The 26920-nt window shown below is 38.6% G+C and overlaps 3 protein-coding genes across 11 annotated transcripts in view; 1 reads left to right on the top strand and 2 right to left on the bottom strand.

The window, feature by feature from the left end:
- LOC107733098 (striatin-3-like) overlaps positions 1 to 8373 on the bottom strand; it is a 34981-nt gene extending 26608 nt beyond the window's left edge. The window contains exon 1 of the mRNA XM_016544587.1: positions 7788 to 8373. Coding sequence (XP_016400073.1) covers positions 7788 to 8333 — 546 coding nt within the window. The 5' untranslated portion in view covers positions 8334 to 8373. The remainder of the gene's footprint in view (positions 1 to 7787) is intronic.
- LOC107733114 (AP-4 complex subunit sigma-1-like) lies at positions 2132 to 11004 on the top strand. 4 transcript variants are annotated; one of them, XM_016544611.1, is made up of 6 exons: positions 2132 to 2347; positions 9236 to 9397; positions 9777 to 9863; positions 9978 to 10046; positions 10165 to 10176; positions 10295 to 11004. In XM_016544611.1, the coding sequence occupies exons 2-6, from the start codon at positions 9260 to 9262 to the stop codon at positions 10421 to 10423; spliced, it is 435 nt and encodes a 144-aa protein (XP_016400097.1). In that variant the 5' UTR covers positions 2132 to 2347; positions 9236 to 9259; the 3' UTR covers positions 10424 to 11004. The 4 variants fall into 4 exon arrangements, with proteins under 4 accessions (XP_016400097.1, XP_016400098.1, XP_016400099.1 ...); XM_016544612.1 differs by having other exon boundaries at positions 2132 to 2332; positions 9235 to 9397; XM_016544613.1 differs by lacking the exon at positions 2132 to 2347 and adding an exon at positions 7207 to 7416 and having other exon boundaries at positions 9239 to 9397.
- Positions 10823 to 26920, bottom strand: part of LOC107733112 (E3 ubiquitin-protein ligase HECTD1-like) — a 32232-nt gene continuing 16134 nt past the window's right edge. For 2 of the 6 annotated variants that reach the window (XM_016544604.1, XM_016544605.1), the window contains 19 exons: positions 25856 to 26056; positions 23810 to 24643; positions 22501 to 22722; positions 22091 to 22269; positions 21620 to 21776; positions 20965 to 21187; positions 20806 to 20860; positions 20311 to 20493; positions 19716 to 19929; positions 19548 to 19630; positions 19220 to 19347; positions 18915 to 19116; positions 18032 to 18169; positions 13637 to 14244; positions 13210 to 13288; positions 12684 to 12777; positions 12263 to 12413; positions 11749 to 11893; positions 10823 to 11642 (listed from right to left, as the gene is read on the bottom strand). In XM_016544604.1, the coding sequence (XP_016400090.1) occupies positions 11505 to 11642; positions 11749 to 11893; positions 12263 to 12413; positions 12684 to 12777; positions 13210 to 13288; positions 13637 to 14244; positions 18032 to 18169; positions 18915 to 19116; positions 19220 to 19347; positions 19548 to 19630; positions 19716 to 19929; positions 20311 to 20493; positions 20806 to 20860; positions 20965 to 21187; positions 21620 to 21776; positions 22091 to 22269; positions 22501 to 22722; positions 23810 to 24643; positions 25856 to 26056 (4034 nt within the window). In that variant the 3' untranslated portion in view covers positions 10823 to 11504. The remainder of the gene's footprint in view (positions 11643 to 11748; positions 11894 to 12262; positions 12414 to 12683; positions 12778 to 13209; positions 13289 to 13636; positions 14245 to 18031; positions 18170 to 18914; positions 19117 to 19219; positions 19348 to 19547; positions 19631 to 19715; positions 19930 to 20310; positions 20494 to 20805; positions 20861 to 20964; positions 21188 to 21619; positions 21777 to 22090; positions 22270 to 22500; positions 22723 to 23809; positions 24644 to 25855; positions 26057 to 26920) is intronic. The other 4 variants (XM_016544606.1, XM_016544608.1, XM_016544607.1 and 1 more) reach the window with 4 other exon arrangements.

Here is a 26920-nt window from a genome sequence, read left to right on the forward strand (position 1 = left end):
CCGTTATTTAACAAAAGAAATGTTGCCACCTTCCTGAAATAAAATAAGTTTAAACTGAAGTACTAAAATTACTAAAATTACTGAAGTAAAAATAAAGCTAAATAGAAAAAAAACACAAAACTACAAAAATAACAAAACAAACAAAAATAAACTAAAATGAAAACTGAAAATATAAAATAAAAGGCAATTCAAAATGGTAATAAATACAAAAAGGATATGTAAATATTACTAAAATAGCACTACTTTATTAAACTGCTGAATAGAAGCTAAAAACGCTGTTGAATACCTGTGACTGAGTAAGTGTGACTGTGAATTGTTTGGCAATCATTTTGATTTCAGTTAGAACTTGTCAGATGTTAACATATGAAGGAGATGATGGCAGAGATTTATAGACATTCATGAAAGTCACAATGTGACAAATATAAAACCTGCACTTGACAATCTCTAATGGCTGGAGAGCCATGACTCTGAAGATGGTGCTACCATGACCTACAAACCCTGAGCTAACCCAGATAACACAAATCAGGCCCTTTCCCCATGTGACTGCTCAGGACATCTCTGCTAGCAGCTATGCCTACTAGGCCCAACAAACTGACAAGAACAGTTTCACATCAATTAGAGCCAGACATTGTCAAAGCAGAACTGAACAACTATCCCATTACGATAACATTAGCTATGTCTCCTACACATACACAAGATGCTAAATGCATGGAAGAGCTCCCGATAATGGACACAAACATCTGCATGTAAGGCTGGAGAATCAAAACATTCATATTTAATAACGATTCATGATTCAATGTGGTTTAACTTTTAGAATTAATTTGTTTGTGGTATGTTGTTCAGTGTGCGTCTGATGATTAGGTGGCAAGTGAACATCTGAAACATGGAATGCGGAGCAGATAAACAAGACCAACCCTTTTTCTGAGAAAACCTGGATGGTACGAGTGTGGGAGAGTACAAGCCGACTTCCTCTGAATAATGAAAAGTGCCCATTAAGTTTGAGCTGGGAGTCATCCTGAAAGTATGTCACTGAACAAGTCTGTACAGGGGTGGTGAAAACACCTCGGCCTCCTAAGGGAAGACTGGCTGTTTACATAATGCAACGTCCTGCCCCAGGCCTTCCAGCTCCTTTCCTCATTCACAAAAGCTAAGCTGCCACTCTCAGCTCTAGTAGGCTTTAAAAATATGACAGCTACACCCATTAATACGGGTGGCAGGGAGATTCAGCTGTCATAACACACTTAAGGTAACAGTTCAGCCAAAAATAACACATAAAATGGTTCACCCAAAAATGACATTTCTGTCATCATTTACTGACCCTCACATCGTTCCCAACCTGTATGACTTAAGGTGTGGTCAAATTAGTTAAATTTCAGCAAATTTTGCGGCAAAACCTCTGCCGTCTATTGTCAGTAGTGTTGCGATGTATAAAACAGCTCACGCGAAATTAAATTTTAAACTAAGCAGCTTTCTGTTTGTAATGTCTATGTCTCACAGAAGAAAGTACATCATTCATATAGGTTTGGAAAGACATGAGGGTGACAATTTTCATTTTTGTGTAAACTATGCCTTTAAGACCTTTAAGTTATTGCAGCTGGTAAAGGTATGGCTGTCAAAACAACTTGCATACACAAAACTGGTCAAATGGTATTTGTGTGTTTCTGTTTTTGTGTTGCACAAAGATATTCATGTTTGGAAAAAACATCAGGGTGAGTAAATAAATATGATGTTGAGATATATTTGCTAATACATTCAGCTATCTAAATAACATGAATGATTCATCAGAAATATGCTAATCAAATGAGGAGCAAAACTAGAAAGACTATCTCCTCACAGCACACTTAAAGAGATAGTTCATCCAAAATGGAACATTATGTCATCATTTGCTCACCCTCATACTATTCCAAACCTGTATGACTTTCTTATATGAAAAATAAATGATGTTAGTCAGAATGTTAGCAACTCGCAGTCTCGGTCTCCATTCACTTCCATTGCATCTTTTTCCTTACAATGAACGTGAATGGTGACTGTCGCTGTCATTCTTCCTAGCATCTCATTTTTGTGAGGACTATTCAGTCAACGCACGGCTTCATTTACTTTTTATTGTTTTAAAACAACGGATATAGTGTGTCATAAAAAATACTGTACATTACAGCGGGGTGTGAAAGTGAGCGCTAGTAGGATGGATCAATAAAAGAAGCGACCCATACGGACGCCATATTGACCAAAACAAAATGGCAGAACAAGAGAATAGTTGACAAAGTCTGCAGGCTTTCGTTGACAGATGTCTTCTCGTGACACGATAAATCCGCAACAACGACTATTAGATCTGCTCCGGTGCTCGCGGGTAAGATAATCTGACTCGATCGTACCGAGTGTGGCGTAATATCGTTAATACAGCGATGTCATGTTATCTTAGCTTAGCTCAGCCCATCCACACTTACGAGCGAGGGAGCGACGCGACGCACTAGATCGCTGTATTAAAATATAAGCATACTAAATGTCATGTCACGCATACTTGGAGTGCAGACAGATTCGTTTACTATAATGGAAGGGTTTAAGTTTAGCATAAATGGGGCGGACAGGAAGCTAACGAGATCTGTAGTAAATTGCTTAGTAAATCAACGTAATGTCTTCAATTAAAGCAGCCGATCTGATGGCGATCAATGTCTCGATTTGGGGTTTCTAACTAGTGTGTCAGCAAACCCACGGGTCTGTACCTGGAGTTCGGCCCTCTCCACTTCCCAATGCGCCCTTTCCATCTCGAAACGGGCCCATTCGTGCTGGATGTAGTGTAAAATCCCCGGGATAGTGTACTGCTGGGGCCTGGGCATCTCGTCTTGCTGTTGCTGAACCATATGCGCTCCTCCAGCGCTGGCGATCTGGGGATTAATGCTGCTGTTGCCCTGCTGCGGTGCGGGCTGCTGCTGTCTCTGGGCGGCCATTCCTCCTCCTCCTCCTCCTCCTCCTCCTCCTCCAAAATGCATTGAAAATGCTTAGAGGTGTAGTCTGTCGGATCCTCTTTAGCATATAAGTTTCTTCAGCTATGGGTACTTGAGACCAAATGGGCTTTCCTAAACTCTCTTAAAATAATCTTTTCAAACTCTAGATTATTTAACAATGTCCACGTATGGACATACAGGTGCATCTCAATAAATTAGAATGTTGTGGAAAAGTTCATTTATTTCAGTAATTCAACTCAAATTGTGAAACTCGTGTATTAAATAAATTCAATGCACACAGACTGATGTAGTTTAAGTCTTTGGTTCTTTTAATTGTGATGATTTTGGCTCACATTTAACAAAAACCCACCAATTCACTATCTCAACAAATTAGAATACTTCATAAGACCAATAAAAAAAAACATTTTTAGTGAATTGTTGGCCTTCTGGAAAGTACGTTCATTTACTGTACATGTACTCAATAACTTGGTAGGGTCTCCTTCTGCTTTAATTACTGCCTCAATTCGGCGTGACATGGAGGTGATCAGTTTGTGGCACTGCTGAGGTGGAATGGAAGCCCAGGTTTCTTTGACAGTGGCCTTCAGCTCATCTGCATTTTTTGGTCTCTTGTTTCTCATTTTCCTCTTGACAATACCCCATAGATTATCTATGGGGTTCAGGTCTGGTGAGTTTGCTGGCCAGTCAAGCACACCAACACCATGGTCATTTAACCAACATTTGGTGCTTTTGGCAGTGTGGGCAGATGCCAAATCCTGCTGGAAAATGAAATCAACATCTTCAAAAAGCTGGTCAGCAGAAAGAAGCATGAAGTGCTCCAAAATTTCTTGGTAAACGGGTGCAGTGACGTTGGTTTTCAAAAAACACAATGGACCAACACCAGCAGATGACATTGCACCCCAAATCATCACAGACTGTGGAAACTTAACACTGGACTTCAAGCAACTTGGGCTATGAGCTTCTCCACCCTTCCTCCAGACTCTAGGACCTTGGTTTCCAAATGAAATACAAAACTTGCTCTCATCTGAAAAAAGGACTTTGGACCACTGGGCAACAGTCCAGTTCTTCTTCTCCTTAGCCCAGGTAAGACGCCTCTGACGTTGTCTGTGGTTCAGGAGTGGCTTAACAAGAGGAATACGACAACTGTAGCCAAATTCCTTGACACGTCTGTGTGTGGTGGCTCTTGATGCCTTGACCCCAGCCTCAGTCCATTCCTTGTGAAGTTCACTCAAATTCTTGAATCGATTTTGCTTGACAATCCTCATAAGGCTGCGGTTCTCTCGGTTGGTTGTGCATCTTTTTCTTCCACACCTTTTCCTTCCACTCAACTTTCTGTTAACATGCTTGGATACAGCACTCTGTGAACAGCCAGCTTCTTTGGCAATGAATGTTTGTGGCTTACCCTCCTTGTGAAGGGTGTCAATGATTGTCTTCTGGACAACTGTCAGATCAGCAGTCTTCCCCATGATTGTGTAGCCTAGTGAACCAAACTGAGAGACCATTTTGAAGGCTCAGGAAACCTCTGCAGGTGTTTTGAGTTGATTAGCTAATTGGCATGTCACCATATTCTAATTAGTTGAGATAGTGAATTGGTGGGTTTTTGTTAAATGTGAACCAAAATCATCACAATTAAAAGAACCAAAGACTTAAACTACTTCAATCTGTGTGCATTGAATTTATTTAATACACAAGTTTCACAATTTGAGTTGAATTACTGAAATAAATGAACTTTTCCACGACATTCTAATTTATTGAGATGCACCTATAAGACCGTAATTAGCTACAAAATGCCACAGAATCGTTTCTGAAGACAGTTAGAACCTTCAGAGGTACATTCATATAATTAATTCAATCATATATTCGTTTGTATAATTCCCTTAGCACTCTTTTAAAACCTCCCAGCTTTTCCGCCCTGTTTTCACTCAAAACGAAACTACTCTGCTGCTGTGCGCACCTGAGACTGTTACTTAAAACTGTGCTTTATGCTGGACAGTAGTTATTTATCAAGATTTGTTCAAATCGCGGAAATCTAATACGGTTTTAATGATAATTAAAATATGAAACGTAATACTAACCGTCGGGAATTTTATCATGATTTATCGTCAAACCGGTAATCGTTACATCCCTAATTCCAGTGCTGTTATTGCTAACTAAAACTGAAAGTACAACTATTAAAAATATTTTTGTTCATTCCAATAAGGAAATAAAAATAAAATATAAATATTACATGGAAACCGTTATTTAAAAACTTCAACAAAAGAAATGTTGCCACCTACCTGAAATAAAATAAGTTTAAACTGAAGTACTAAAATTACAACTAAAACTGAAGTAAAAATAAAGCTAAATAGAAAAAAAACACAAAACTACAAAAATAACAAAACAAACAAAAATAAACTAAAATGAAAACTGAAAATATAAAATAAAAGGCAATTCAAAATGGTAATAAATACAAAAAGGATATGTAAATATTACTAAAATAGCACTACTTTATTAAACTGCTGAATAGAAGCTAAAAACGCTGTTGAATACCTGTGACTGAGTAAGTGTGACTGTGAATTGTTTGGCAATCATTTTGATTTCAGTTAGAACTTGTCAGATGTTAACATATGAAGGAGATGATGGCAGAGATTTATAGACATTCATGAAAGTTACAATGTGACAAATATAAAACCTGCACTTGACAATCTCTAATGGCTGGAGAGCCATGACTCTGAAGATGGTGCTACCATGACCTACAAACCCTGAGCTAACCCAGATAACACAAATCAGGCCCTTTCCCCATGTGACTGCTAAGGACATCTCTGCTAGCAGCTATGCCTACTAGGCCCAACAAACTGACAAGAACAGTTTCACATCAATTAGAGCCAGACATTGTCAAAGCAGAACTGAACAACTATCCCATTACGATAACATTAGCTATGTCTCCTACACATACACAAGATGCTAAATGCATGGAAGAGCTCCCGATAATGGACACAAACATCTGCATGTAAGGCTGGAGAATCAAAACATTCATATTTAATAACGATTCATGATTCAATGTGGTTTAACTTTTAGAATTAATTTGTTTGTGGTATGTTGTTCAGTGTGCATCTGATGATTAGGTGGCAAGTGAACATCTGAAACATGGAATGCGGAGCAGATAAACAAGACCAACCCTTTTTCTGAGAAAACCTGGATGGTACGAGTGTGGGAGAGTACAAGCCGACTTCCTCTGAATAATGAAAAGTGCCCATTAAGTTTGAGCTGGGAGTCATCCTGAAAGTATGTCACTGAACAAGTCTGTACAGGGGTGGTGAAAACACCTCGGCCTCCTAAGGGAAGACTGGCTGTTTACATAATGCAACGTCCTGCCCCAGGCCTTCCAGCTCCTTTCCTCATTCACAAAAGCTAAGCTGCCACTCTCAGCTCTAGTAGGCTTTAAAAATATGACAGCTACACCCATTAATACAGGTAACATAAAACTTCAAGTAATAGTTTACCCAAAAACAGTAGTGTTGCAATGTATAAAACACAGCTCACACAAAATAAAAATGTAAACTAAGCAGCTGTCTGTTTGTCATGTGGAGATATTTTTCGAAATTTCTTCTTTTATGTCCCACAGAAGTACGTATGTCGGTCATACAGGTTTGGAAACACATGAGGATGACAATTTTCATCTTTGAGTACACTATTCCTTAAAGAACAAGTTATTGCAGCTGTTAAAAGGTATGGCTGTCAAAACAACCTGGATACACAAAACTGGTCAAATGGTTTTTGTGTCGCACATAAAGTCAGTCATACTGGTTTGGTAAAGACATCAGGGTGAATAAATAAATATGATGGTGAAATATATTTGCTGATACATTCAGCTATTTAAATAAGGTGAATGATTAATCAGAAACATGCTAATCAGAAGGGGAACAAAACTAGCGAGACTATCTACTCACAACACTCTTGAAGGGATATTTCACCCAAAACTGAACATTAAGTCATCACTTACTCGCCCTCATGCTGTTCCCAGCCTGTATAACTTTCTTATGTGAAGTATAAATTAAGATGTTGGTCAAAATGTTAGCAACTCGCAGTCTCGGTCTCCATTCATTTGCATTGCATCTCTTCCCACAGAATGAACGTGAATGGTGACTGTCGCTGTCATTCTGCCTAACATCTTTTTCCAGTGAACTCTCAGGTTAACGTTAATCAGAAAGAAACGGCTTCGTTTACTTTTTATCGCTTTAAAAGAACGGATATAGTGCGTCACAAAAACACTGTACATTTACAGTGGGGTGTGAAAGTGAGCGCTAGTAGGAAGGATCAATAAAAGAAGCGACCCATACGGACGCCATATTGACCAAAACAAAATGGCAGAAAAAGAGAATAGTTGACAAAGTCTGCTGGCTTTCATTGACAGATGCCTTCTCGTGACACGATTAATCCGCAACAACGACAATTAGATCTGCTCCTGTGCTCGAGGGTAAGACAATCTGACTCGATCGTACCGAGTGTCGCGTAATATCGTTAATACAGCGATGTCATATTAGCTTAGCTTAACTCAGCTCAGCCCATCCACAACTACGAGCGACGCAACGCACTAGATCGCGGTTTTAAAATGTAAGCATTACTAAATGTCATGCCACGCATACTTGGAGTGCAGACAGATTCGTTTATTATAATGAAAGGGTGTAAGTTTAGCATAAATGGGGCGGACAGGAAGCTCGCGAGATCTGTAGTAAATTGCTTAGTAAATCAACGTTAAGTCTTCAATTAAAGCAGCCGATCTGATGGCGATCAATGTCCCGACTTGGGGTTTCTAACTAGTGTGTCAGCAAATCCACGGGTCTGTACCTGGAGCTCGGCCCTCTCCACTTCCCAGTGCGCCCTTTCCATCTCGAAACGGGCCCATTCGTGCTGGATGTAGTGTAAAATCCCCGGGATAGTGTACTGCTGGGGCCTGGGCATCTCGTCTTGCTGTTGCTGAACCATAGGCGCTCCTCCAGAGCAGGCGATCTGGGGATTAATGCTGTTGTTGCCCTGCTGCGGTGCGGGCTGCTGCTGCTGTCTCTGGGCGGCCATTCCTTCTCCTCCTCCGCCGGGCTGTTCATCCATGTTTAAAAATAGGAAAGTCCTGCTAGAAGTCGCCGATTGTTTCCCCTCAGCCCTCCCTTCTTTACCGTTCGTGTAGCGATGCGACGTCGCCCTGCCCCCCCACGAAATAGGCTGGCACCCGAGCGGCTGTTGTGGATTTTGTGTCAGCGCACGGATTTGCCGGCCGCCATTAGTCCAATCCCTGGATGTGAGTCTCCTACTGCGGGGGTGTGTGAGTGAGGGAGGACTGGCGCGCGCGCTGCATGATGGGACGCGTTCACCCAACCCTGCGCTGTCTCGAGTCATCCGAATACAGACTGACGGGCGGACACTGCGCAGGCGCTGTACAATGATGACCAGATCAATGACGAGCTCTGTACCTGACGATATTAAAATATGGCTTTGCAAATTAGATATACATATATAACGTAGTGCGGACGTAAATAAAATATAAAATAGCTTCAACTGATATAATGAGATTTTCTTCTTTTCTTTTCATAATTTAAAGGTGTGCTCTGTTTTGTTTATTTCAAATATTTTTTCCTACAAAAATTAACAGCACGTTTGAAAAAAATATTCCAATGATGTACACAAAGGTGAAAAAAAAATCTACCGTTAACAATTTTACAGTGGTAACAATAATTGTGGTAACTGATATTTTGGTGAAAACTATTGGTTATAAAGAAATGTATGTATTTCATTTATCAGTTTACAAATAACAACTGTGATCATTTTATTTACTATTGGCGTAATTTCTATTTTTTTATATATAAAAATGTGGCATTGACAATAGCGATATATATAGTAGGGCAGATAAAAAAAAAATTCCCCCTTTTCTTTTCATAATTTAAAGGTACACTTGTCTTTTGCTCATTTCAAATATTTCAAACTCTTTAAAAATAAAAAATAATTAAAGTATTTAACAACCACTGTGAGAAATATTCAAATGAAAATGAAAACATGGAGCAGGTCGCCCCCTCATGGACGCTGCCATGTTGACGTCACATGACCAGCTCTGTCAAAAAATTCACTTAGCAGTAATAATTTTACTGTAGTAAGAATAATGGTGGTAACTGTGATATTTTGGTGAAAATTATTATTTACCAAAAATAATGTTATTAATCAGTTTACAAATAAGTGCGCTATTTTTTTTTTTTACCCTTCCAGTTGTTTGCTGACATAATGACGTAATTTCTCCTTCTTTCTAGCGGTGGCCACTCTTCTGAATTACTATGATCAAGTTCCTACTTATGGTCAACAAACAGGGGCAGACTCGCCTATCCAAGTATTATGAACAAGTGGAGCTTGGGAAGAGAGCAGCTCTTGAAGCTGACGTGGTCAGGGGATGCCTCGCTCGGAGGAAGGAAGAGGTCAGTCACGTTTCACATTTACTTTCAAATGAATGGTTAACCACACTACTTGTATCACTAGCCATTGTTTACCGTGCAAAATATTATGACTATAGACAACTAAACAGACATGCAAATATTACTGACCCTCAGGGGAGATATATTGATAAACAACAGAAACATCAAGCAGTGTACACATTATGCAAGCATTACTGTACGAGACATCTATGTATATCTACACATATAATTGACACATACAAGTAACTCCCACCTTGTAGACTTCAAGTCTGTGGTTGAGTTTTATTTAAAAATGTTAAAATCTTCAAACTTGACCGTTCAGAATTAAAATCTGCTGCTGAACTCCAGATGAATGTCTTTTTTTTTTCTATTTCTTCCTCAGTGTTCATTTGTGGAGTATAAGGACTACAAACTGGTCTATCGACAGTACGCAGCACTTTTTGTTGTTGTTGGCATCACTGAAAATGAGGTTAGCTATATTACTGGGGAAATGTTCTAATTACTGGCATAATCATTGGGAATCAGTATTTTTTCCGAGTAGTTTTTGAAATCTGATTTATGGTCTCTGCCCTCTTTCACACAGAATGAACTCTCAATCTATGAACTTGTGCACAACTTCGTCGAGGTGTTAGACAAGTATTTCAGTCGTGTGGTGAGTACTGATTCCTTTTGATTAAGGAATATTACAACTTTCTGAGTAAAGACATAAATTAAATGTTTTATGCTCACTTACAATTGATTTATCAGTTTTCCTTTTTTTTTTCTTTCAGAGTGAGTTGGATGTATCCTTTTGTAAGTGAAATTACACATTAAGTATTATTGACCAATCTTGGCTATGATTATTTCTTCAGTGATACACGTGTATTTATAGGAGGGTTTCATTCCTTAATGCACAATCAGATCATGTTCAATTTAGATAAAGTGCACATTATACTTGATGAAATGATCCTGAATGGACACATTGTGGAGACAAACAAGAACCGGATACTGGCACCACTACTGGCCCTGGACAAGATGGCTGAAAGCTGATCCAATGTTATAAATAAAGGGTTCTCACTACTCTAAACTTAGGGTTCGTCTTCCATAAAATTGTTTATAACATTTTTTTGATGTGATCTGTAATAATCCCAATGCGATGTCTAAATGTTCCTCTTAAAAAAAAGTAACTACAGACAACAGAACTAAAGACAACAAAATGTGAATCATATTCAGGAACAGAAATATTTGTCAGTTCATCATCAGCAGGAAAAAAGCAAACAAGACAGTGTTGATACTTTGCAAACATTTTAATGATTATTTTTGGAGCATACACATTTGAAAATATTTGTTTAATTCAAACTGCAACTTGAGTTAAATAAATGTTTATAATATACAAAGAAAATACAAGGGAAAGCACAGCTTGCTTTTTGCTTTGTCTTTTTTCTTTTCTTTAAATGTGCCTTGCACACAGAACCAGTGTTTCTGTATCTATAGCTTTATTGTAAAATTACACAAATGCACTCAGGGACTTTGATCCTTTAGCAGGGCAATGAACAGTTGAAAACATACTCACACAGTAACGGAAGCAAAAAAGGGAAAGCATGTGCATGATTGTATGCAGACAGATTAAGTAAAACAAAAGAAAGAAAAAAATCCTAATATTTCAACAATGCAGGCACTAGTAAAACTTAAAACCTGTTAAGGAAATGCCCAAACACGCTATAGTTAGCTCTACAGAAGCAGGTGTGCTTGTGTCCAGGGTCTGACGCTGCAGATGGTGATATCTGGGTCTGAAAAAGATGATCTATGACAAAATGTACAATGAACCTGGAGTAATGACAGTAAACACAGTAGGTGAGGAGAGACTACCCTGGCTGCCAGCGGCTCAAGCCCTTAAAGCGGTAGAGTGACCTGGGAAAGGCCTTGTGAAGCCGTCAGTGGAGGAGGAGACCCTAATGGGTTTCAGGAGCTAGTGGAGCTGCGGTGGGACTGTTTTTCCTGTTTATTTGGGTTTTATGTGAGGTGCTTAGGGAAAAAGGATTTCATCAGAGCACAGGTTTATTTTCTGCAACAAAACACGACAGGCTTCACCAGCATGGGTGTTGGGGTCAATGATGTAGGGAGAGCATGCTCAGTTGAGGTGGAAGCCCTTCTCCATAGTGGCAGCAAGGAGGCGCTCTCTCATGATCTCTTCGGAGGAATATTCCGGCAACTTCAAGTAGTGCACACAAGTGTTGACTGAAGGATAGCTGGCATCTGTAGCATCAACCTAGAGGAGAAAAGACCAAAGCAGGTATGAAAAGAGACTCTTAGTTGTTATCTTAATTGGCTGTGTTTTAGCATTATAGATTTTATTAAATTGCATGCTTGCATACCTTCCGGACTATTGTGAGACGTGGATGGAGGTTGGCCAGTCCACCAGGGGGCAGGGTCGAGCAGCCTGTGGTGAATTGGAGGAAGGCTTTCCTCTCATCCGATGACATTCCACACAGCACTCGAACAAAGCGCAAGAAACCAGGACTGCAATACAATTTAATCATCAGCATGATATATACTGTATGAAATGTGGCCAAGCAAGTTATTTAATATATTTGACAATTTTAGAAAGCTGAACATGAAACCTTTATTTCAAAGAGGTTTACATGTAGCATATTATTCAGCCATTATATGTATATGTATTAATACACTACTACTACAATATTGCATTAGCTAATGACTATAGTACCAATATATTTACATGCATGTTATAAATTTCGCTCCATATCTTCAAGTTTTTTTTTTTTTTTTTTTACATAAAAAAAGCAAACAAAAAACAAACAAGAAATATTAAATCACAGACCTACCCAAGAGTATCCCATTATAAAATGGAGAAATAACAGTAGTGTCTACCTGTCCCGCGTGTAGCCAAGTTTAGGTTCTGTGTAGTTAACAATGTCTTCAGCGGTCCAGGATGGAGACTGGTTGCCACACAAGATCATCTGCACCTCTTTATGACTAAATGAGCTGAGCTTCTCCATAGGAAACACCCTGTTAAAGCCCTCTGTAGCAAATCAAATACAGACTGCCATTAGAACAAAAGATCAAACATATTGCATTTTTTGTGTGTATGTGTTTTTTATACATTTCACATTTAGCAACATATTTGTAACTAAAGAATAATGTTGTAAAAAAAAAAGCTCATTCATAATAAATTGATATCTGAAATTTCTCTCTCTTGAACAGCCAAATTACATGTTCTTTAACTGTGTAACTCGAGCGTATTGAAAGTACAGGGCATGAGAGTATTTGAGGCCTGCCAATCCTGTCATACCTCTAAAGGCTTCCATTTGCTTCTGGATTCCTGTGTGCATGCAGAAGTCAAACATGAGCTCTACGTACTCCTCTGCGTTTTCCATGGTGACCATCTGATGAGAGGACAGCAGAATTATTAGCATTCATATCTTATGCCGGACAAAACAGATTTACATGAATATATATATAGATTTTTACATAATGCACAAGTCTTTACTGTCACTTTTGATTAATTTAATGCATCCTTGCTATAAATAAATAAGTAAATAGAAGAAATTATCTTACTGACCCACAACTTTTGAACAGTAGTTTAATTTGATCAAGATGGCAAGAAGCAGAGGTTCTAAGGGTGATAGCACTGCTATACCAATACAGGTATAAATAATGCATTGGCATAACTACAAATACGCAAAATAATCAAAACCACAAAAAATGATTTCAGTTTCATAGAGAGGTAGACTGTTTTGAATGGCTGGATCATCAGGATTTTGTACAACAGTACACACAGGACACTAGATGGCGTGTCAGGACAACATGGGACTTACCTCATCCTCTCCATTGGGCTTCAAGTCTACGGATGAGAAACCGTGTACTTTGGATGACGGACAGAACTGGAAATTTAATCTAATAACAAAAATAAAACATTAGATGAGTAACGTCGGTAAATAAAATACCCTGCAAAAAGCAAGGAAGTAACATGAAACATCTCAAACAAATTTTAGGTTATGCTTTTAAATGTGTCCTTGTTACAGTATAATTACACAATTAAGTACTGAGTAATATTAATTAACATGCATTTACTGTATGGTTAAGGTTTGGTTTAGGTTATTTGCTTGTAATTATGTATAATTACCTGTCATTACAATAGTAAATGTATAACAAGGAGACTGCATAACATATTACAAGGAGACTGTAAATTAATTGTTGCCTAATTTTCTTTGATTAATATACAAAGTGATATTTATCTCTCACCCTAGATCTTCTACACTAAGTGGTGGGCCAGAGCCCATAGGGTTCTTCAGCATGAGATCCTGTAGCCGTGTGTTCTTCTCATCCTCTGACAGACTCTTATTGCCCAGGATCTGCCTGCGCTTCACAGACAGTGCCTTCAGCTCTTTCAGGAACTGTGCTCTGTGAGGATTCACCAGTTCAAAGTCCTCCCAGGTCAAGATGCCATGATACCAAGCTGGTGGCTTGGGCTTGGGTGGGTCAAGGATGAACTCGGACTTGGAGTCTTCATCAAAGCTACCCACTGAGTATGTGTCCTGACCCTCCTCGGTGGAGGCTTCGGACTGGATTTCAGAGAAGTGGCAGTCCGACTCGACACGAGTTTGATAAAGTAGCTTACTCATGTTGCTTTTGATGTCGCCCATACAGAGCAGTTTGAAGAAAGGCTGGGATATGGGCAGGTCCACGAGCCGGTTGTCCTGGATGCATTTGGCCAAAAAGACGCCAAGGAACAGGAAAAGCTTGGTGATACGCTCCAGTTCATCACTGTCCTGAGGGAAGGGAGCAGGGAAAAGGCCGCAGGAACGCTGCACATAATAGCCTGGTGGTTTCAAGCCTCCGCCCAGATCCACCTGATAAAAAAATGGAAAAAGTTAATTAACCCTCTGGGGTCTGAAGGGGTTTTGGGGCCCTGGAAAAGTTTTGACATGCCCTGACATTTGTGCTTTTTTTTTCTCAGTATCTTAAAAACATATGTCTAAAGAAAACAAATGGGTAAAGTCTGATTACACTGTATTCAGTACAAACTGTGCTACAATAATATGTAGGCAACATGAATGTACATGGTTTGTGTTTTTGAGTAGGGCTGGGTATCATTCAAAAATTTTCGATATCGATACCGGTTCCTGAACGATACTTTATTTGACACCAATTTTATGAAATCCATTTTAACAAGATTACATTACCTCAAAATACTTGAATTACACATTACCTCATAAAACATTTTTTTTTTAGTTTGTTGAGGTTTTTACACTCGAAGACTCTCGTGAGCCACTGCACAAAGGAACAAAATGTAACCGACAAATCAGTGCAAATAGTTTTAATAAAGATCAAATAGTTTTCAGTGCTGTGAGGCTCACTGCTGCATATTTAAGATCTTTAAATCACTCAGCAGTTCTTCAAAAAAAAAAAAAAAAAAAAAAAAAATATATATATATTTGGCATGTCCACTTTTTCAGGAGACAGACAAGACCTCTCTTCACTGATGAAGTACCCAGGAATAATGTCCCTAGTGTGTTTTCATTTTACAAAGCATAGCTTAAACAGAATCATCATTTCTATTCATTTAGCTGCTTCCAGTGCTGTCTGCCTGTTTTCTCTTCCGCGATCGCTGTTCTGACTCAAAGGAAGCTCATTCGCTGTTCATATGTCCCTCATATTACACGTTCATAACCCTGTGTCCGATGATGAACATGCATTACACTTCCAGAAAAACATTTATAGGGTTGAAACATGAAGCTAATAAACACGCGATTATGACAGTATATGATTTGAATGTGATTTTCATGAGATTCTGCCTATTTTAATAACAATACAGTGTGTTTACATGAGAAATGCTAAGCAGGTGTAGCAATTAGCTTGATATAAAATGCTACAAATAACAAGTTTCTTCAACATTAAATGGCCAAGACACACATTAGGATGGTAATCGGAAGTTATTGCAAACACTCAATGGTGGTTTAAAGTGAGTTTTGAGTAAAAGCATAGTATACATTTTATGAATTGTCTTGTGTAGCATGATGCTACAGTGTGCATGAATGGTCATGAAACATGTGTTTTCCTTGATGCCTCGCCAGAGCCAATCACTGAATTAGACAAAGCATGGTGTATGCTTATTGGCTCACTGACGATGATGAGATTAACCCCATAAGTATCGAAATTTGGTACAGAGCGACAAGACATTTTTCGATACTCGATGGTATCGAGGCAATTCGGTGTTCAATTCAAACCTGTGCCTAAAAAGTATTGAACTCAATGCCAAGCCCTGTTTTTGAGAAAACAACATTTATACGTGGTTAGTGAAAGAATAACATTTTTAAGTCACTGAAATAAGGCCATAAAACACATACAGAACATTTGTCCACAAGATTGAGAACTGGATGTGGTAGACTCGAGTTTTTGCTATAAAATAATGTGAAAATAATCCTGCCAACTCATTCACAAAAAAACAATATATTGATCTAACTTTTGTAAGACATGTTTTGTGTTAGAAAGGCCGTATGCAAGGGAGTGACAATGGCCATGAATATTTAGTGATTCACACCTGAGAGACAAAGGGCCCACCCCTAATGGCCCATCAGTGTGACTGTGACTGAGAGGCAGGTAAGAAAGAATGTGAGGAGAGTAAAATAACGTGGGTTTTGATTATTTGTATTTTATTTACAATACAGTATATTCAAAATATACACAACATATATATGAAGGTCAAAGACACATAATTGGGCACACTGATCTAAACACAGAGACTTGAACAGTCATGCACCTTTGTGCTATTACTGAAACAAATCCTGTTCAACTGTTGAAACAAGTAAACCATACCTGGTATTTCCAAGGTGTTTGAAGTTTCTTTCCATGCATTCAAGAAAAAAAACCCAGCCCCATCACCAGTAGTCAAGGAGCTCATTTTACCATATTTGTGTAGAATATCAGCCCAGTGTAGTAGAACAGTTTTTGATGTTGGTACAGTGCTCTCAGAGAAAAACAGTTTGAAGTGAAGTCTTCCAGGTATCTGGTCACCAAAAAAATAAATAAATAAACATCTGTTAGCATGTTGATATCAGGAGCAACTATATTACTATTATTAACTATATTACTGCATTAGCAATAACTAATATTGGCCACTCATAACTCCTAAAAAAAACCAAAAAAAAACCAGCAACAACATGATTTTGTAGTCATAAACAAGCATGTAACACAAAAACATTTCATGTCTGAGAAACTAAATTATTATTGTTATATGTTATAACCATCTACATATATTCATGAACATTATTTCACAGTAAAGATTGGTCTAAACATTTTAGACTCTAACATTCATAGTGTTACAGTGTAAATACTTATGTTTTATATTTTATAGAACATTAAAAAAAACATCCTGGCGTCGCGAGAAAAAAAATAAAATAAACATCTGTTAGCATGTTGATATCAGGAGCAACTATATTACTATTATTAACTATATTATTGCATTAGCAATAACTAATATTGGCCACTCATAACTCCTAAAAAAAAACAAAAAAAAAACAGCAACAACATGATTTTGTAGTCATAAACAAGCATGTAACACAAAAACATTTCATGTCTGAGAAACTAAATTATTATTGTTATATGTTATAACCATCTACATATATTCATGAACATTATTTCACAGTAAAGATTGGTCTAAACATTTTAGACTCTAACATTCATAGTGTTACAGTGTAAATACTTATGTTTTATATTTTATAGAACATTAAAAAAAACATCCTGGCGTCGCGAGACATTTAGAAGCAACGAAATGAAACCTATATCAAAATGTTTCACTTGATTTCATACATTTAATCAGGAATTATAGTTTGGGAAAAGTCTAACTAGTAAAATGTGTACAAGTTACATCACAATAACACAGTAACCAACTAATGCAAGTAATAAAACATAACTTACTCGTCAGAAATGATCTTCTCCGCTGCTCAATCCGTGCATCGCGTTCTTCTTCTGAGGTAAATTCTAGCTTATTCCTCTCAGCGCAACTTCTTCCAGAAACGAAAATGATCTGAGATGAACTTGATTAATCTTCTTGCTTTGTTTGGTGATGTGGGCGTTTACAGGCTCACGCGTCTCACGTGGATGATTACCGTATGAATATCGCGAGCTGCGCGTGGCCGTGATCAAATTACAGATAATGAGCTCAGACGGGAAAAACTGGACCTCGCGTTGGTTTCATACGGATTACTTTATCAGAGAATATTTGTTTTTAACATGACTTACTTCATTTAAAAGTTGGCACTTCAAGCTTTCTATAGATAAATTTCTCATGTGTGTGTCAAGCATTCTGAGTTTTGGTTCATTTTAGTTTTATTTCCAGTTTTGGAAAGAAGTTCACGGACACCGAGACGGCAGAAAACGCAACCTTTTTGTTTTTCTTTATTGTTATTATGAGTATATACAAATAAAAGTAGACCCTTTACAGATTCGAATGATGTATTGTTCTTATTTGTACGATCAAAAAATGACCAAATCAAATCAAGATCAAATAATTGAAGTTCTTTTCAGTGTTATAAGGAAAAAATGCAACAAAACGCGCCAGAGGGTTAATCAGAGCCAATTAAAAACAATCCGTCATATCTGGGCTAGTGCCTTAAGGTGAAACAGTCAAATACTTACTTGACGTGACTCATCATCCGGGAAGTCGTCGTCACAGAGCCAGATACCAAGGGAAGTCCTCTGGAACTCTGCAGCCACGAGAGCATAGAACTCCAGGGTGGGTCCAAGACCAGTGCCCTCCTCCCCCTGGAACTCCACCTGTGCAAAAAAACAATCATTATCAGTCTTCACCAAACAGCCCGAAACAGATTTTAACTGCTGTAGAGCAGTGGTTCTCAACCAGGAGGCCATAGGGAGCCACTGGATGAATTATGTTATTACATAAAAATATTATTTAATATAATTTAAAGAAAACTACATTTTTATTGAGAAACATACAGAATGAGAAACTTGAAACTTACAGAAATTACAAAATGAATTATGTTTAAACGATCAACACTCCCAATTTCAGTAAATAGAAGCAAAATTGTCATATTTACAGCAGGAATAACAGAAGAAATATCTTAGCCAATACACTGAGGTGCAAAAGCTTGAGACTACACTGAAAACCTGGATTTATTTTCACATTTCAACCTGGAAAAAAACAGTTGCAGGATTTAAATAATTTCTTTTTTTAAAAACTACTAAATCATTTCTAGGAGTCTTTTCTATGCAAAAATTAAATTAATGGCATTGATCATCAAACTCCTTTGTATGTTTTTGCTTCCACTGTTGCACAAGATGCTATTTGTATTGTGCTGAATGATCATCATGTTTTACATACACTTGTGGAGCTCAAGTGTTGCTATCATTAAAACAAAAAGACATGCCAAATGCAGTAAAACTGTACATGTATATGTACAATGAAAATATAATATGTAGTGAAAACAAAAGCATTTTCACTAGCAGTCTCAGATTTTTAGACCCCACAATTTTTCTGCAAACATTATGTTGTGACGTTTACCTCCAGTACAGACTTTCTGTCAGCATGTATCTGCATCACACTCTCAGCCCACTCCATCATACTCTCTCTGCGAGGCACCTTGACACGCTCGTGCTTGAGCCGACCTACACGGAACTCGCCAGGATCATCACGGCGAACTGTGGTGGATGGCCGGGAACGTTCCATAGTGGCTTCTCTTCGGTTCTGGAGCCAGACAATTGCCCTAGAGAGAGAGAGATGCAAATTCTCAAATCACTGTTTCACAATTTTAGTACTCTAGAATATTGTATGAAGTAAAAATCTCTTTCGATACTACAATCACAGACCTGGAGGCTCCAAATGCAGTGCAGGTAAAATAAAGCTGCCGGGTTTCAAATGGTATGAGGAAAGGACACTTGCTGGTTAACTGTTCACACCAGTCTGGGAGAGCCCCGCTAGCCAGGGCCAGTGGCTCCTAAAAGACAACACAAAAACACAGAAATATTTTGTAATATTACACGTCTTTACTGTCATTTTTGATAAATTTAAAGCATTCTTGCTGAATAAAAGTATTAATTATTTCAAACTAACATCAAAAATCTTACTGACCCCAAACTTTTGAACGATATTTTATCTACAATGTATATAACATGCATAATTAACACATCAATTTACCTCGATCTGCTGCAGGATTTTGGTTGTAATTTTTTTGCTGGTGAATTCCTCAGGTGATGCATTGAACTGCAGCTCTTCCACATCTACACAAATAAATGTGACTTATGAATGCATACTAATGGAGAAAATAACTGATTGAAGACGATGCTGTGCGGACAAACTCCTTACCTTCCTGTAGTGTGCGGCCAGATGAGGGTTCTCCTCCGATAGTAAATAGGATGCGCAAGAGCTGCAGGACGTCCTCTACGCTGCAGGCGCTCTGTCCTGAGCCCGCCTTGGCCTGAGCCTGCTCGCGTGCAGCACTCAGAATGTCACAGCTCTGCGTGGCGGACAACGTTCCTGAACTCAGTCCTGAAGATCTGCAGCCATGCTCACAGAAGTCCTGCAAAACCATATATGAACTGTTAACACAAACTACTTGTAATTTTTCCTCCCAACCCTTTTATAACAATCACAACAGACCTATAACAACGCAATTACTGCATTCTTACAAAATTATATAGTTTATGGCCAAAGACGACAACAAAAAAACAAAAAATCAAAGCAAATAGAGAACAAAGTCCACAATGACACCTAAAAACTTTCATGGTACAACATTTACACCCATTTAGGCAATAAAATTTACAAAAGGACAGCAACAACTGTCTAACAGGTGGCTACACAAGTGACAGTCAAGCAAGAAATAGAAAAATACTTGAAAAACAGAGAAGGGAAAATAAAGATGGCATGTATAGATATATGCACATCCGATGGCATTTTATACCTTGTATGCAGCAATGAGCTGCGAACAATTTCTGTTTTTCCTAATACTTTTATTAGAGCCGGTTAATTTCCAGCGGCGCAGGAAAGTTGAGTCTGCATTCTTCTGCATGTAGGTTATCAAGTCATTCTTTGGTAATTCATCTGTGCCAAGGTACTGTTCCACATGCTCTACAGACCAGCAACCCTACAACAGGAAGAACCAAATGTTGGTCTTTCCTGATTGTAAAGTCTCACGCAATACACATGCATTACAGTAGGTTTAACCACTAGAGAGGTCCGTGCATTTAACAATAGATACCACTGGGAGTCATTTCACAGTCACCTGGCTTTAAGGTTAGTGATGGCTGACAGACAGTTTACTGAGAAGGAGCATTTACACATTGTGGACAGCCACAGAAAAATCACAGCCAAGATTTTAATGAGTCGAAGAGAGCGAATGAAAGGAAGATAGGTAGAGAGATAGTGTGGAGCAGAGACGTTAAAAACTTGTCATTACCATCTTTCCACTCTCTCTTTCTTTGTCAGTGTCCTTCAATTCTCTGTACATTATCCTACAAAAAAAAAAAAAAAAGTTTATAAACAGATGTCTAAGAGACCACACTACATAAATGGAAACATTTTGATATGAAAAACAACTGTCAAATGATTGACTCACGTATATGTAGGTTCCCAGATGCGTCTAAGCTTGTCAGGTTTAATAGCCCCATTGCATGAGAGCTGGAGAAGCTTTTGGACATAGTAGAAAATGGTGGACTTGAAGTTGTTGAGAGGTAGTTCTACTTCTCGAGTTGTCCCTAGACCAGCTACTTTCAGGATGAGAGCCAGACGGGGTGAAGGTGTACACTCAACCTCCTCCTGTACCTCTGAGCGAGGTGTACCTGTGAGCACATTAAACATGAATTTTGCAATGTAAAAATCACAATGGATTGCTGTGCTTGGCTCAGCAGAAAACCAGTGTCACTGTTAACTAAAAATATTAAAATTTGTTGATTTAAATAATGCTGAAATAAAATAAAATCTAAATCAAAAATGAAAACTTACTTTTCAGTTTGCAGCCAAGGTAATGTTGCTCATTTTTGCTTATGTTAAATTATTAAAATGACTAAAACTAAAATAAAAATAAAAATAAATTGAAGCTAAATAGAAAGAATAATGACAAAAGCATGTAACAAAATCACTAAAACTAAATAAATGAAAAACATACTAATAAATACTATTAATGCTTTAAAAAAAAAAAAAAGAATACTACAACAACACTGCAGCCAACAGAGTGATAAGAATGTATCCCCTTTCTACAGCATCAACAGTACCTGGTGGAGGGATTTCCAGGTCAGTCGTTTGCTGGACATTAGTCCGTCCTGGTCTAGGATCAAATGCAGGTACTAAAGCAGAAAACTGTCGTTTCAGCACAAAGTCATCGTCCCAGGTCCTGCGCCGACCCCCTTTGGTTTCATACTCCTCTTCCTCCTTTCAGGACACCATTGAAAAAGCAAAATTGTATAGCTCTCTTACACATAATGCTCAACTGCTTGTAAATGTGAAACACATATTTAACCTAACATGCTACACAGAGGAACCATGCTAGTAAACGAGCAAACTAATAACAAAAAAACAACAGGAACGACAAATACATTCCTAACCAATAAATATACCACTATTCAAAGTAAAAAAAAAATACAAAAACCCCGCCAAATTTCAGGTAACCCAGAAAGGAGAACACGAAGAAAATCAAAAACAAAGGATTTCCACTGTACTATTATTGAAACTACAACAGGTTTTACCCTATGAATATGAACGTGGTAACCAAGGTTGACCCTGGACCGTACCAAAACTTCCTCATACTCCTGTTCCTCCTGATTGTCGTCCTCATTCTCATCATCGTCATCATCTGGCTCTGGCAAGTCCTCTTCATCATCTAACTCGGCAAGCAATGTATTGGCCCGACAGCTGTCCAGGAAGTCTGAGTGAAAGAAAATCAATGAAAATAATCAGCTTTCATATTGCAAAAAAAAGGAGATGCAAGGAGATGAATTCAGAGAACAAGACTGAGAATTAGTTTAGTAATAAGCAAAAACAACAAATTAAGAGATTAATTTGCCAAAAAAAAAAATCAGCTGACAAAAGGGCATGTACTACAACAACAGCGGATGAGGGAAAAGAGAGAGTGAATAATAAATGTAACATGGCCTACCATAGAGCGAAAACTCAGCCTCCTGACCTGTGTCACTTTCACTAGATGTTGAGGTCAGGCTGGTCGTCAGCGTGTTACTGAGCAACTGGCCGACGGACAAACCAGTAGTTGCCGTGGCTACATTATTGCTGCTGGTTACTATGGAGGTGGACATTGTGACAGTTGAGGTGGTACCAGTGGTTGTTAGGTTAGGAAAGCTCTGCGCACCCATGAGAGGAGAAGCTGCAAACAAAATAAAATAAAAAAACTGTGATTAGTCTCCAAAAAGAACAAAATAAGCAGGTAACTGAAAGCTCGCTCTACAAACTAAACATGCTTCAAATGGCTGCAATATGCAAATCATGGCAAAAGTCATGTTAATATTCTCAGAACAGTTAAACAATCCAGAGCACGATATAACTCTGTACTCCTACAACAAAATGGTTGCTGTTGCATAATGAGAAAAAAGGTTCATAAATCATCCTGAAAAGGCCAGAGAAGCTTGCAAATGAAATTTTATTACATTTTAATGCAAATCTAGTCTAAGGCATAGCAAAGAAATGGTTGGAACTGACAAGAAATACTACTATTTCTCTTCTATACTTATGTTTCAGAGTGCACTTCTAACCCAACTAAAATTTTTCTGAGAAAATCTTCAGCATGAAGAATATAATAATCCTCCACTTAAGTCAGTGATTCAAAACAGGCCAAAGGTTAAAAGATATCTAAACCTGTGTTCCTCAACCAGGGAGCCAAGGCCCTCTAGGGGGCCTCAAGATAATTTTAATTTAGACAAAACAAGCATTAAAATAAATGTAAGACTTTTTTTTAAATTATTTTAATAAGCCCCTCAACAACTCTTTTTTCCTTTGAAGAAGAGTCAGGGTTCCCACTATCTAGAAAAACATTAATATATAATGTAGCATCATTTTAAAAGTGTGATTTGTAAATTAATAAAATCTTATACTTTTTACTAGTTATGCCTAGTTCAAAAATATTTTATTTCGGTAGAACCTCAGTAACAAATTACAAAAAAAATAAAAAATTCCGTAAATGACAAATTACTGGGAGAGTAAATTAATTGGTTAAAAAGAAATTCAACACTGAAGATCATTCAGCTTCTAAAACTCTGAATTCTTTTAATTTTGACTATTTTGATTACTTTGAAATTTGCAGTAACTAGAAATGCCCATCGATTAAAACAGTTCTGAAAAACAAAACTCAGAATGTTGTTGTGGACAATATAGGTCTATGGAGTCAAAAAGGTTGAGAACCACTGACCTAAACCAGGTATTGGCTGTTAGAAAAATGGGGAGCTGAAAATACTCACTGGCAGTACTCATTACATTGCGTCCCAGTGTGTTAGTGTTGTTATCGCTGCTGCTTCGGCTCAGGTTCATGTTGTTGGTGGCATTGGTACGAGACATGTTGGGCACTCTGCGAACAAATGACTCCATCAGGCTGGCCTCGCGAGAGGACAAGTTGGGAACGCTGGCACTGGAGCTCATGGGCGCTCCAGCTGCCAAAAGCGAGCTGACGGACAGCCGTGCACTGGTAGCAGAGCACAAGGGCCTCTGGGATGCAGCGTCCTTACTAGATGACTCCGAAACAGAGCTGACGTCTGGCGAGCTCACACTCACGATTCCCATAGAGATGGCCATTGACTCAGCCGACTGTCTTGAAGTGCCATCGGGTGCTGGTGTTTTACGTTCGCCACTTTCACTTCCTGTGTCTGCAGTTAGTGTGCTGGTGCTGGAGGCTTCGGCTGTGGAAAGCACAACTATCGGTTCTTGGCCCTCCGCCCCCGGAGGCCCTCCACCGATGCTTACTCCCTGCTCCAACAGGCTTTCGACTCTGCGCTCCACTCGGGTGGAGCTGAGGCTTATATCGCTGCTGCTGGCCACGCTACACACCGAACTGCTACTACCCTTGCGGCTAGAGGAACTGGCCCCCGCTGTGGAGGATGAGCCACCCTTGTCTGGACAGTTATTTTTCACCAGGCTGCTCCAGGACTGCGGCGTGCCTGCAACAGTGGATGAAACAGGTTTGGGTGACGGCGCTGACTCAGGGTCGTACCCTGGCGCAAGCTTGAGGTCAAACTTCCCTTCCGCACCCATACGATATGAGTTTGAGCCACCGGAATCCCAGGTGACATCAATCCAGCCTGAAAAGTGGGGGAGGGAGGGGGGATATGAACGGGTGAGACCCAGCAAGAGAGCAGAGAAAGACAGCAGCAAGTCAAAGACAACAGCTTGTGCTCAACACTGGACCAGAAATAACAGAATAAACCAAGATCATTGGATGAGGTCAATTTGATTTTTAGATCTCAACAAAATCTCTCCAATTCATATTCAGTATACTTGCAATCATCTAAGAAGAAGCCCAAATCACTCTGGTCCAGGTGAAGCAGTGAGGTAGAAACATGAAGCACAGAAAATGACAAATTAAAAAAAAAAAGCAGAATTTTGCAAATGCCAAGCTACAAAGCCACTTAAGAAAAAGAACAGAAGAATCATTTTGGTCAGTGTCAAATACACTTGCAATGGAGTTCATTCGGAGCTTGCAAATTGTGAAATCAACATGCACTTGACTTGACTCATGGAGACAGATTAAAAATGCTGTTTTACACAGTGAAACATGGCTGCCCAAAGAATCAATAGCAACAGAGTGGATGCTTAAGATAATACGAGTAGGACATCAAAAATGTTACCTGTTAAGTTGGGGGGGAGGGATAAAGGTTGCACTTCAAAATAGCAAACTAATAAAAACAAAAATGTATGGAGTGACAGTTGCTGAGAGCAAGTAGTAATCTAACACTTACCATTGAACTTCAGAGTGTGAAACAGATTTTTTAAAATTATTTATTCATGCAGAATAGAAGCAAGAGGAAAGCATCACATCAATAAGTAAACAAAGGAAGAAAGATTGGTTTCAGATCAACCCGGCCATAGGTTGTTTTCTTTAACTACAAAAAGCATTTTTTTGATAAGAAGGGCTGATCTGAAAGCAGTCCCTCTGAGGCATGCTGGGAAAACAAGTCCAATGTGATTTAACTTTTGTTCTGTTTTACTGTGTGAATGTCAGTAATGGGTAACTCCATCTCCCCCCTCACTTGTGATGGATTTGCAGCAGAAAGCTCCTCAAAACATGCAAATGCACTTGATGTTCACAATTTGTTTCCCTTAAACATTGAAGTACCACTGAACTCCATTGTCGATTGGCCAGTAAAGAACTTTTCATGTAGTGGTCCGATGCAGTGATGCCTTGAACACTGTTGTACAGAAATCTGCTACGGCATAAGTATTACACATTGTGCTGTCCTATACAAGCTATCAATGGTTGGATGCACACACCAAGAGCACAAAAGTGACCTCACCATTATGAGCCTCTCCAGTCACAGTGCCCTCTCCTGCAGGATTGCCATCCTGGTCCCTCCACTTCCAGTCGATACCACGTACCACCCGTGCCCCTGGTACAATGTATTTCATAACCTGAGAGCGAAAGAGCCGGCGCTGCCGTCTCAGGTTGGCCTCTGCCTCCTTCACTGCTTTTCCTGACAATGCAGAACAAACCTTAACTGATTGGAAACATGAGCAGAGACAAAGCAAATTAAAATAGCATGCAATTAAGGAAGGTCATTTTTCTTTTGTGATAGTGTAGACAAATTAAAATGACATGTCTGCTAAATAGCTTCCTTTTAATGACTCAGTTCCCAGTTCATATGTTAATCATTTCATTTACATAATCCAAAACTGTCGTGATGAGAGACGACTCTTTAAAGTCGGCAAGAAATGGAAATTTGTATTGTTTTTTTTTTATTATTATTATTGTGGGTTTTTTTTTTATTGTCTTACTGTGAACAATTCAACCACGCACATGTTTAATTTTTTTAACCATGTTCTTTTTAATCAAAATGTCAATTTGATTTGATCACTACATTTTTTTATTTTTTCGATAATCCATTTATCTCGGCTGTATGTGACAATGTGAAAGAAAAGATCTGTTGCTACTTCTCTAACATCACAACTTTAAAGCCAAACCCAGTATATGGTGAAAATAGAGTAGCAAATTACAAAATCTTCAGTGTTGCCATGTGGTGCTTTGGGAGCCAAATCCCAATAGAAAAATAAATGACGTTAGATTACTGCAATCAGATCAATTACATGGCAAATACTAATATCCTTACAACAAACAGCTCTTTGACTAAGCATAAATACTATAATTGGGTTACAATTAGGGGTGCTCCGATCAGGGTTTTTGAGGCCGATCACCGATCACAGAAAGCAGTATCTGCCGATACCGATCTTTTTAAAGCCTTCTTTTTATCATTTATATTGATACTCCAATCAGGATTTTTAGACATTTATTCAGGGCCTGAATTTCATTTTTGAAAATGGGGGGAATTCCCCTCTTAGGTGACTCTTGTGAGAGGGGAAGCAGC

Source organism: Sinocyclocheilus rhinocerous, unplaced genomic scaffold (genome assembly GCF_001515625.1).
Source record: "Sinocyclocheilus rhinocerous isolate Xijiao unplaced genomic scaffold, SAMN03320098_v1.1 scaffold8, whole genome shotgun sequence".
NCBI lineage: Eukaryota > Metazoa > Chordata > Actinopteri > Cypriniformes > Cyprinidae > Sinocyclocheilus > Sinocyclocheilus rhinocerous.

Coding starts and splice junctions, on each gene's coding strand:
- LOC107733114 (XM_016544611.1), top strand. CDS start 9,260: ATGATCAAGTTCCTACTTATGGTCAACAAACAGGGGCAGACTCGCCTA. Junction 9,398..9,776: donor TCGCTCGGAGGAAGGAAGAG/GTCAGTCACGTT, acceptor TTTCTTCCTCAG/TGTTCATTTGTGGAGTATAA. Junction 9,864..9,977: donor TTGGCATCACTGAAAATGAG/GTTAGCTATATT, acceptor TCTTTCACACAG/AATGAACTCTCAATCTATGA.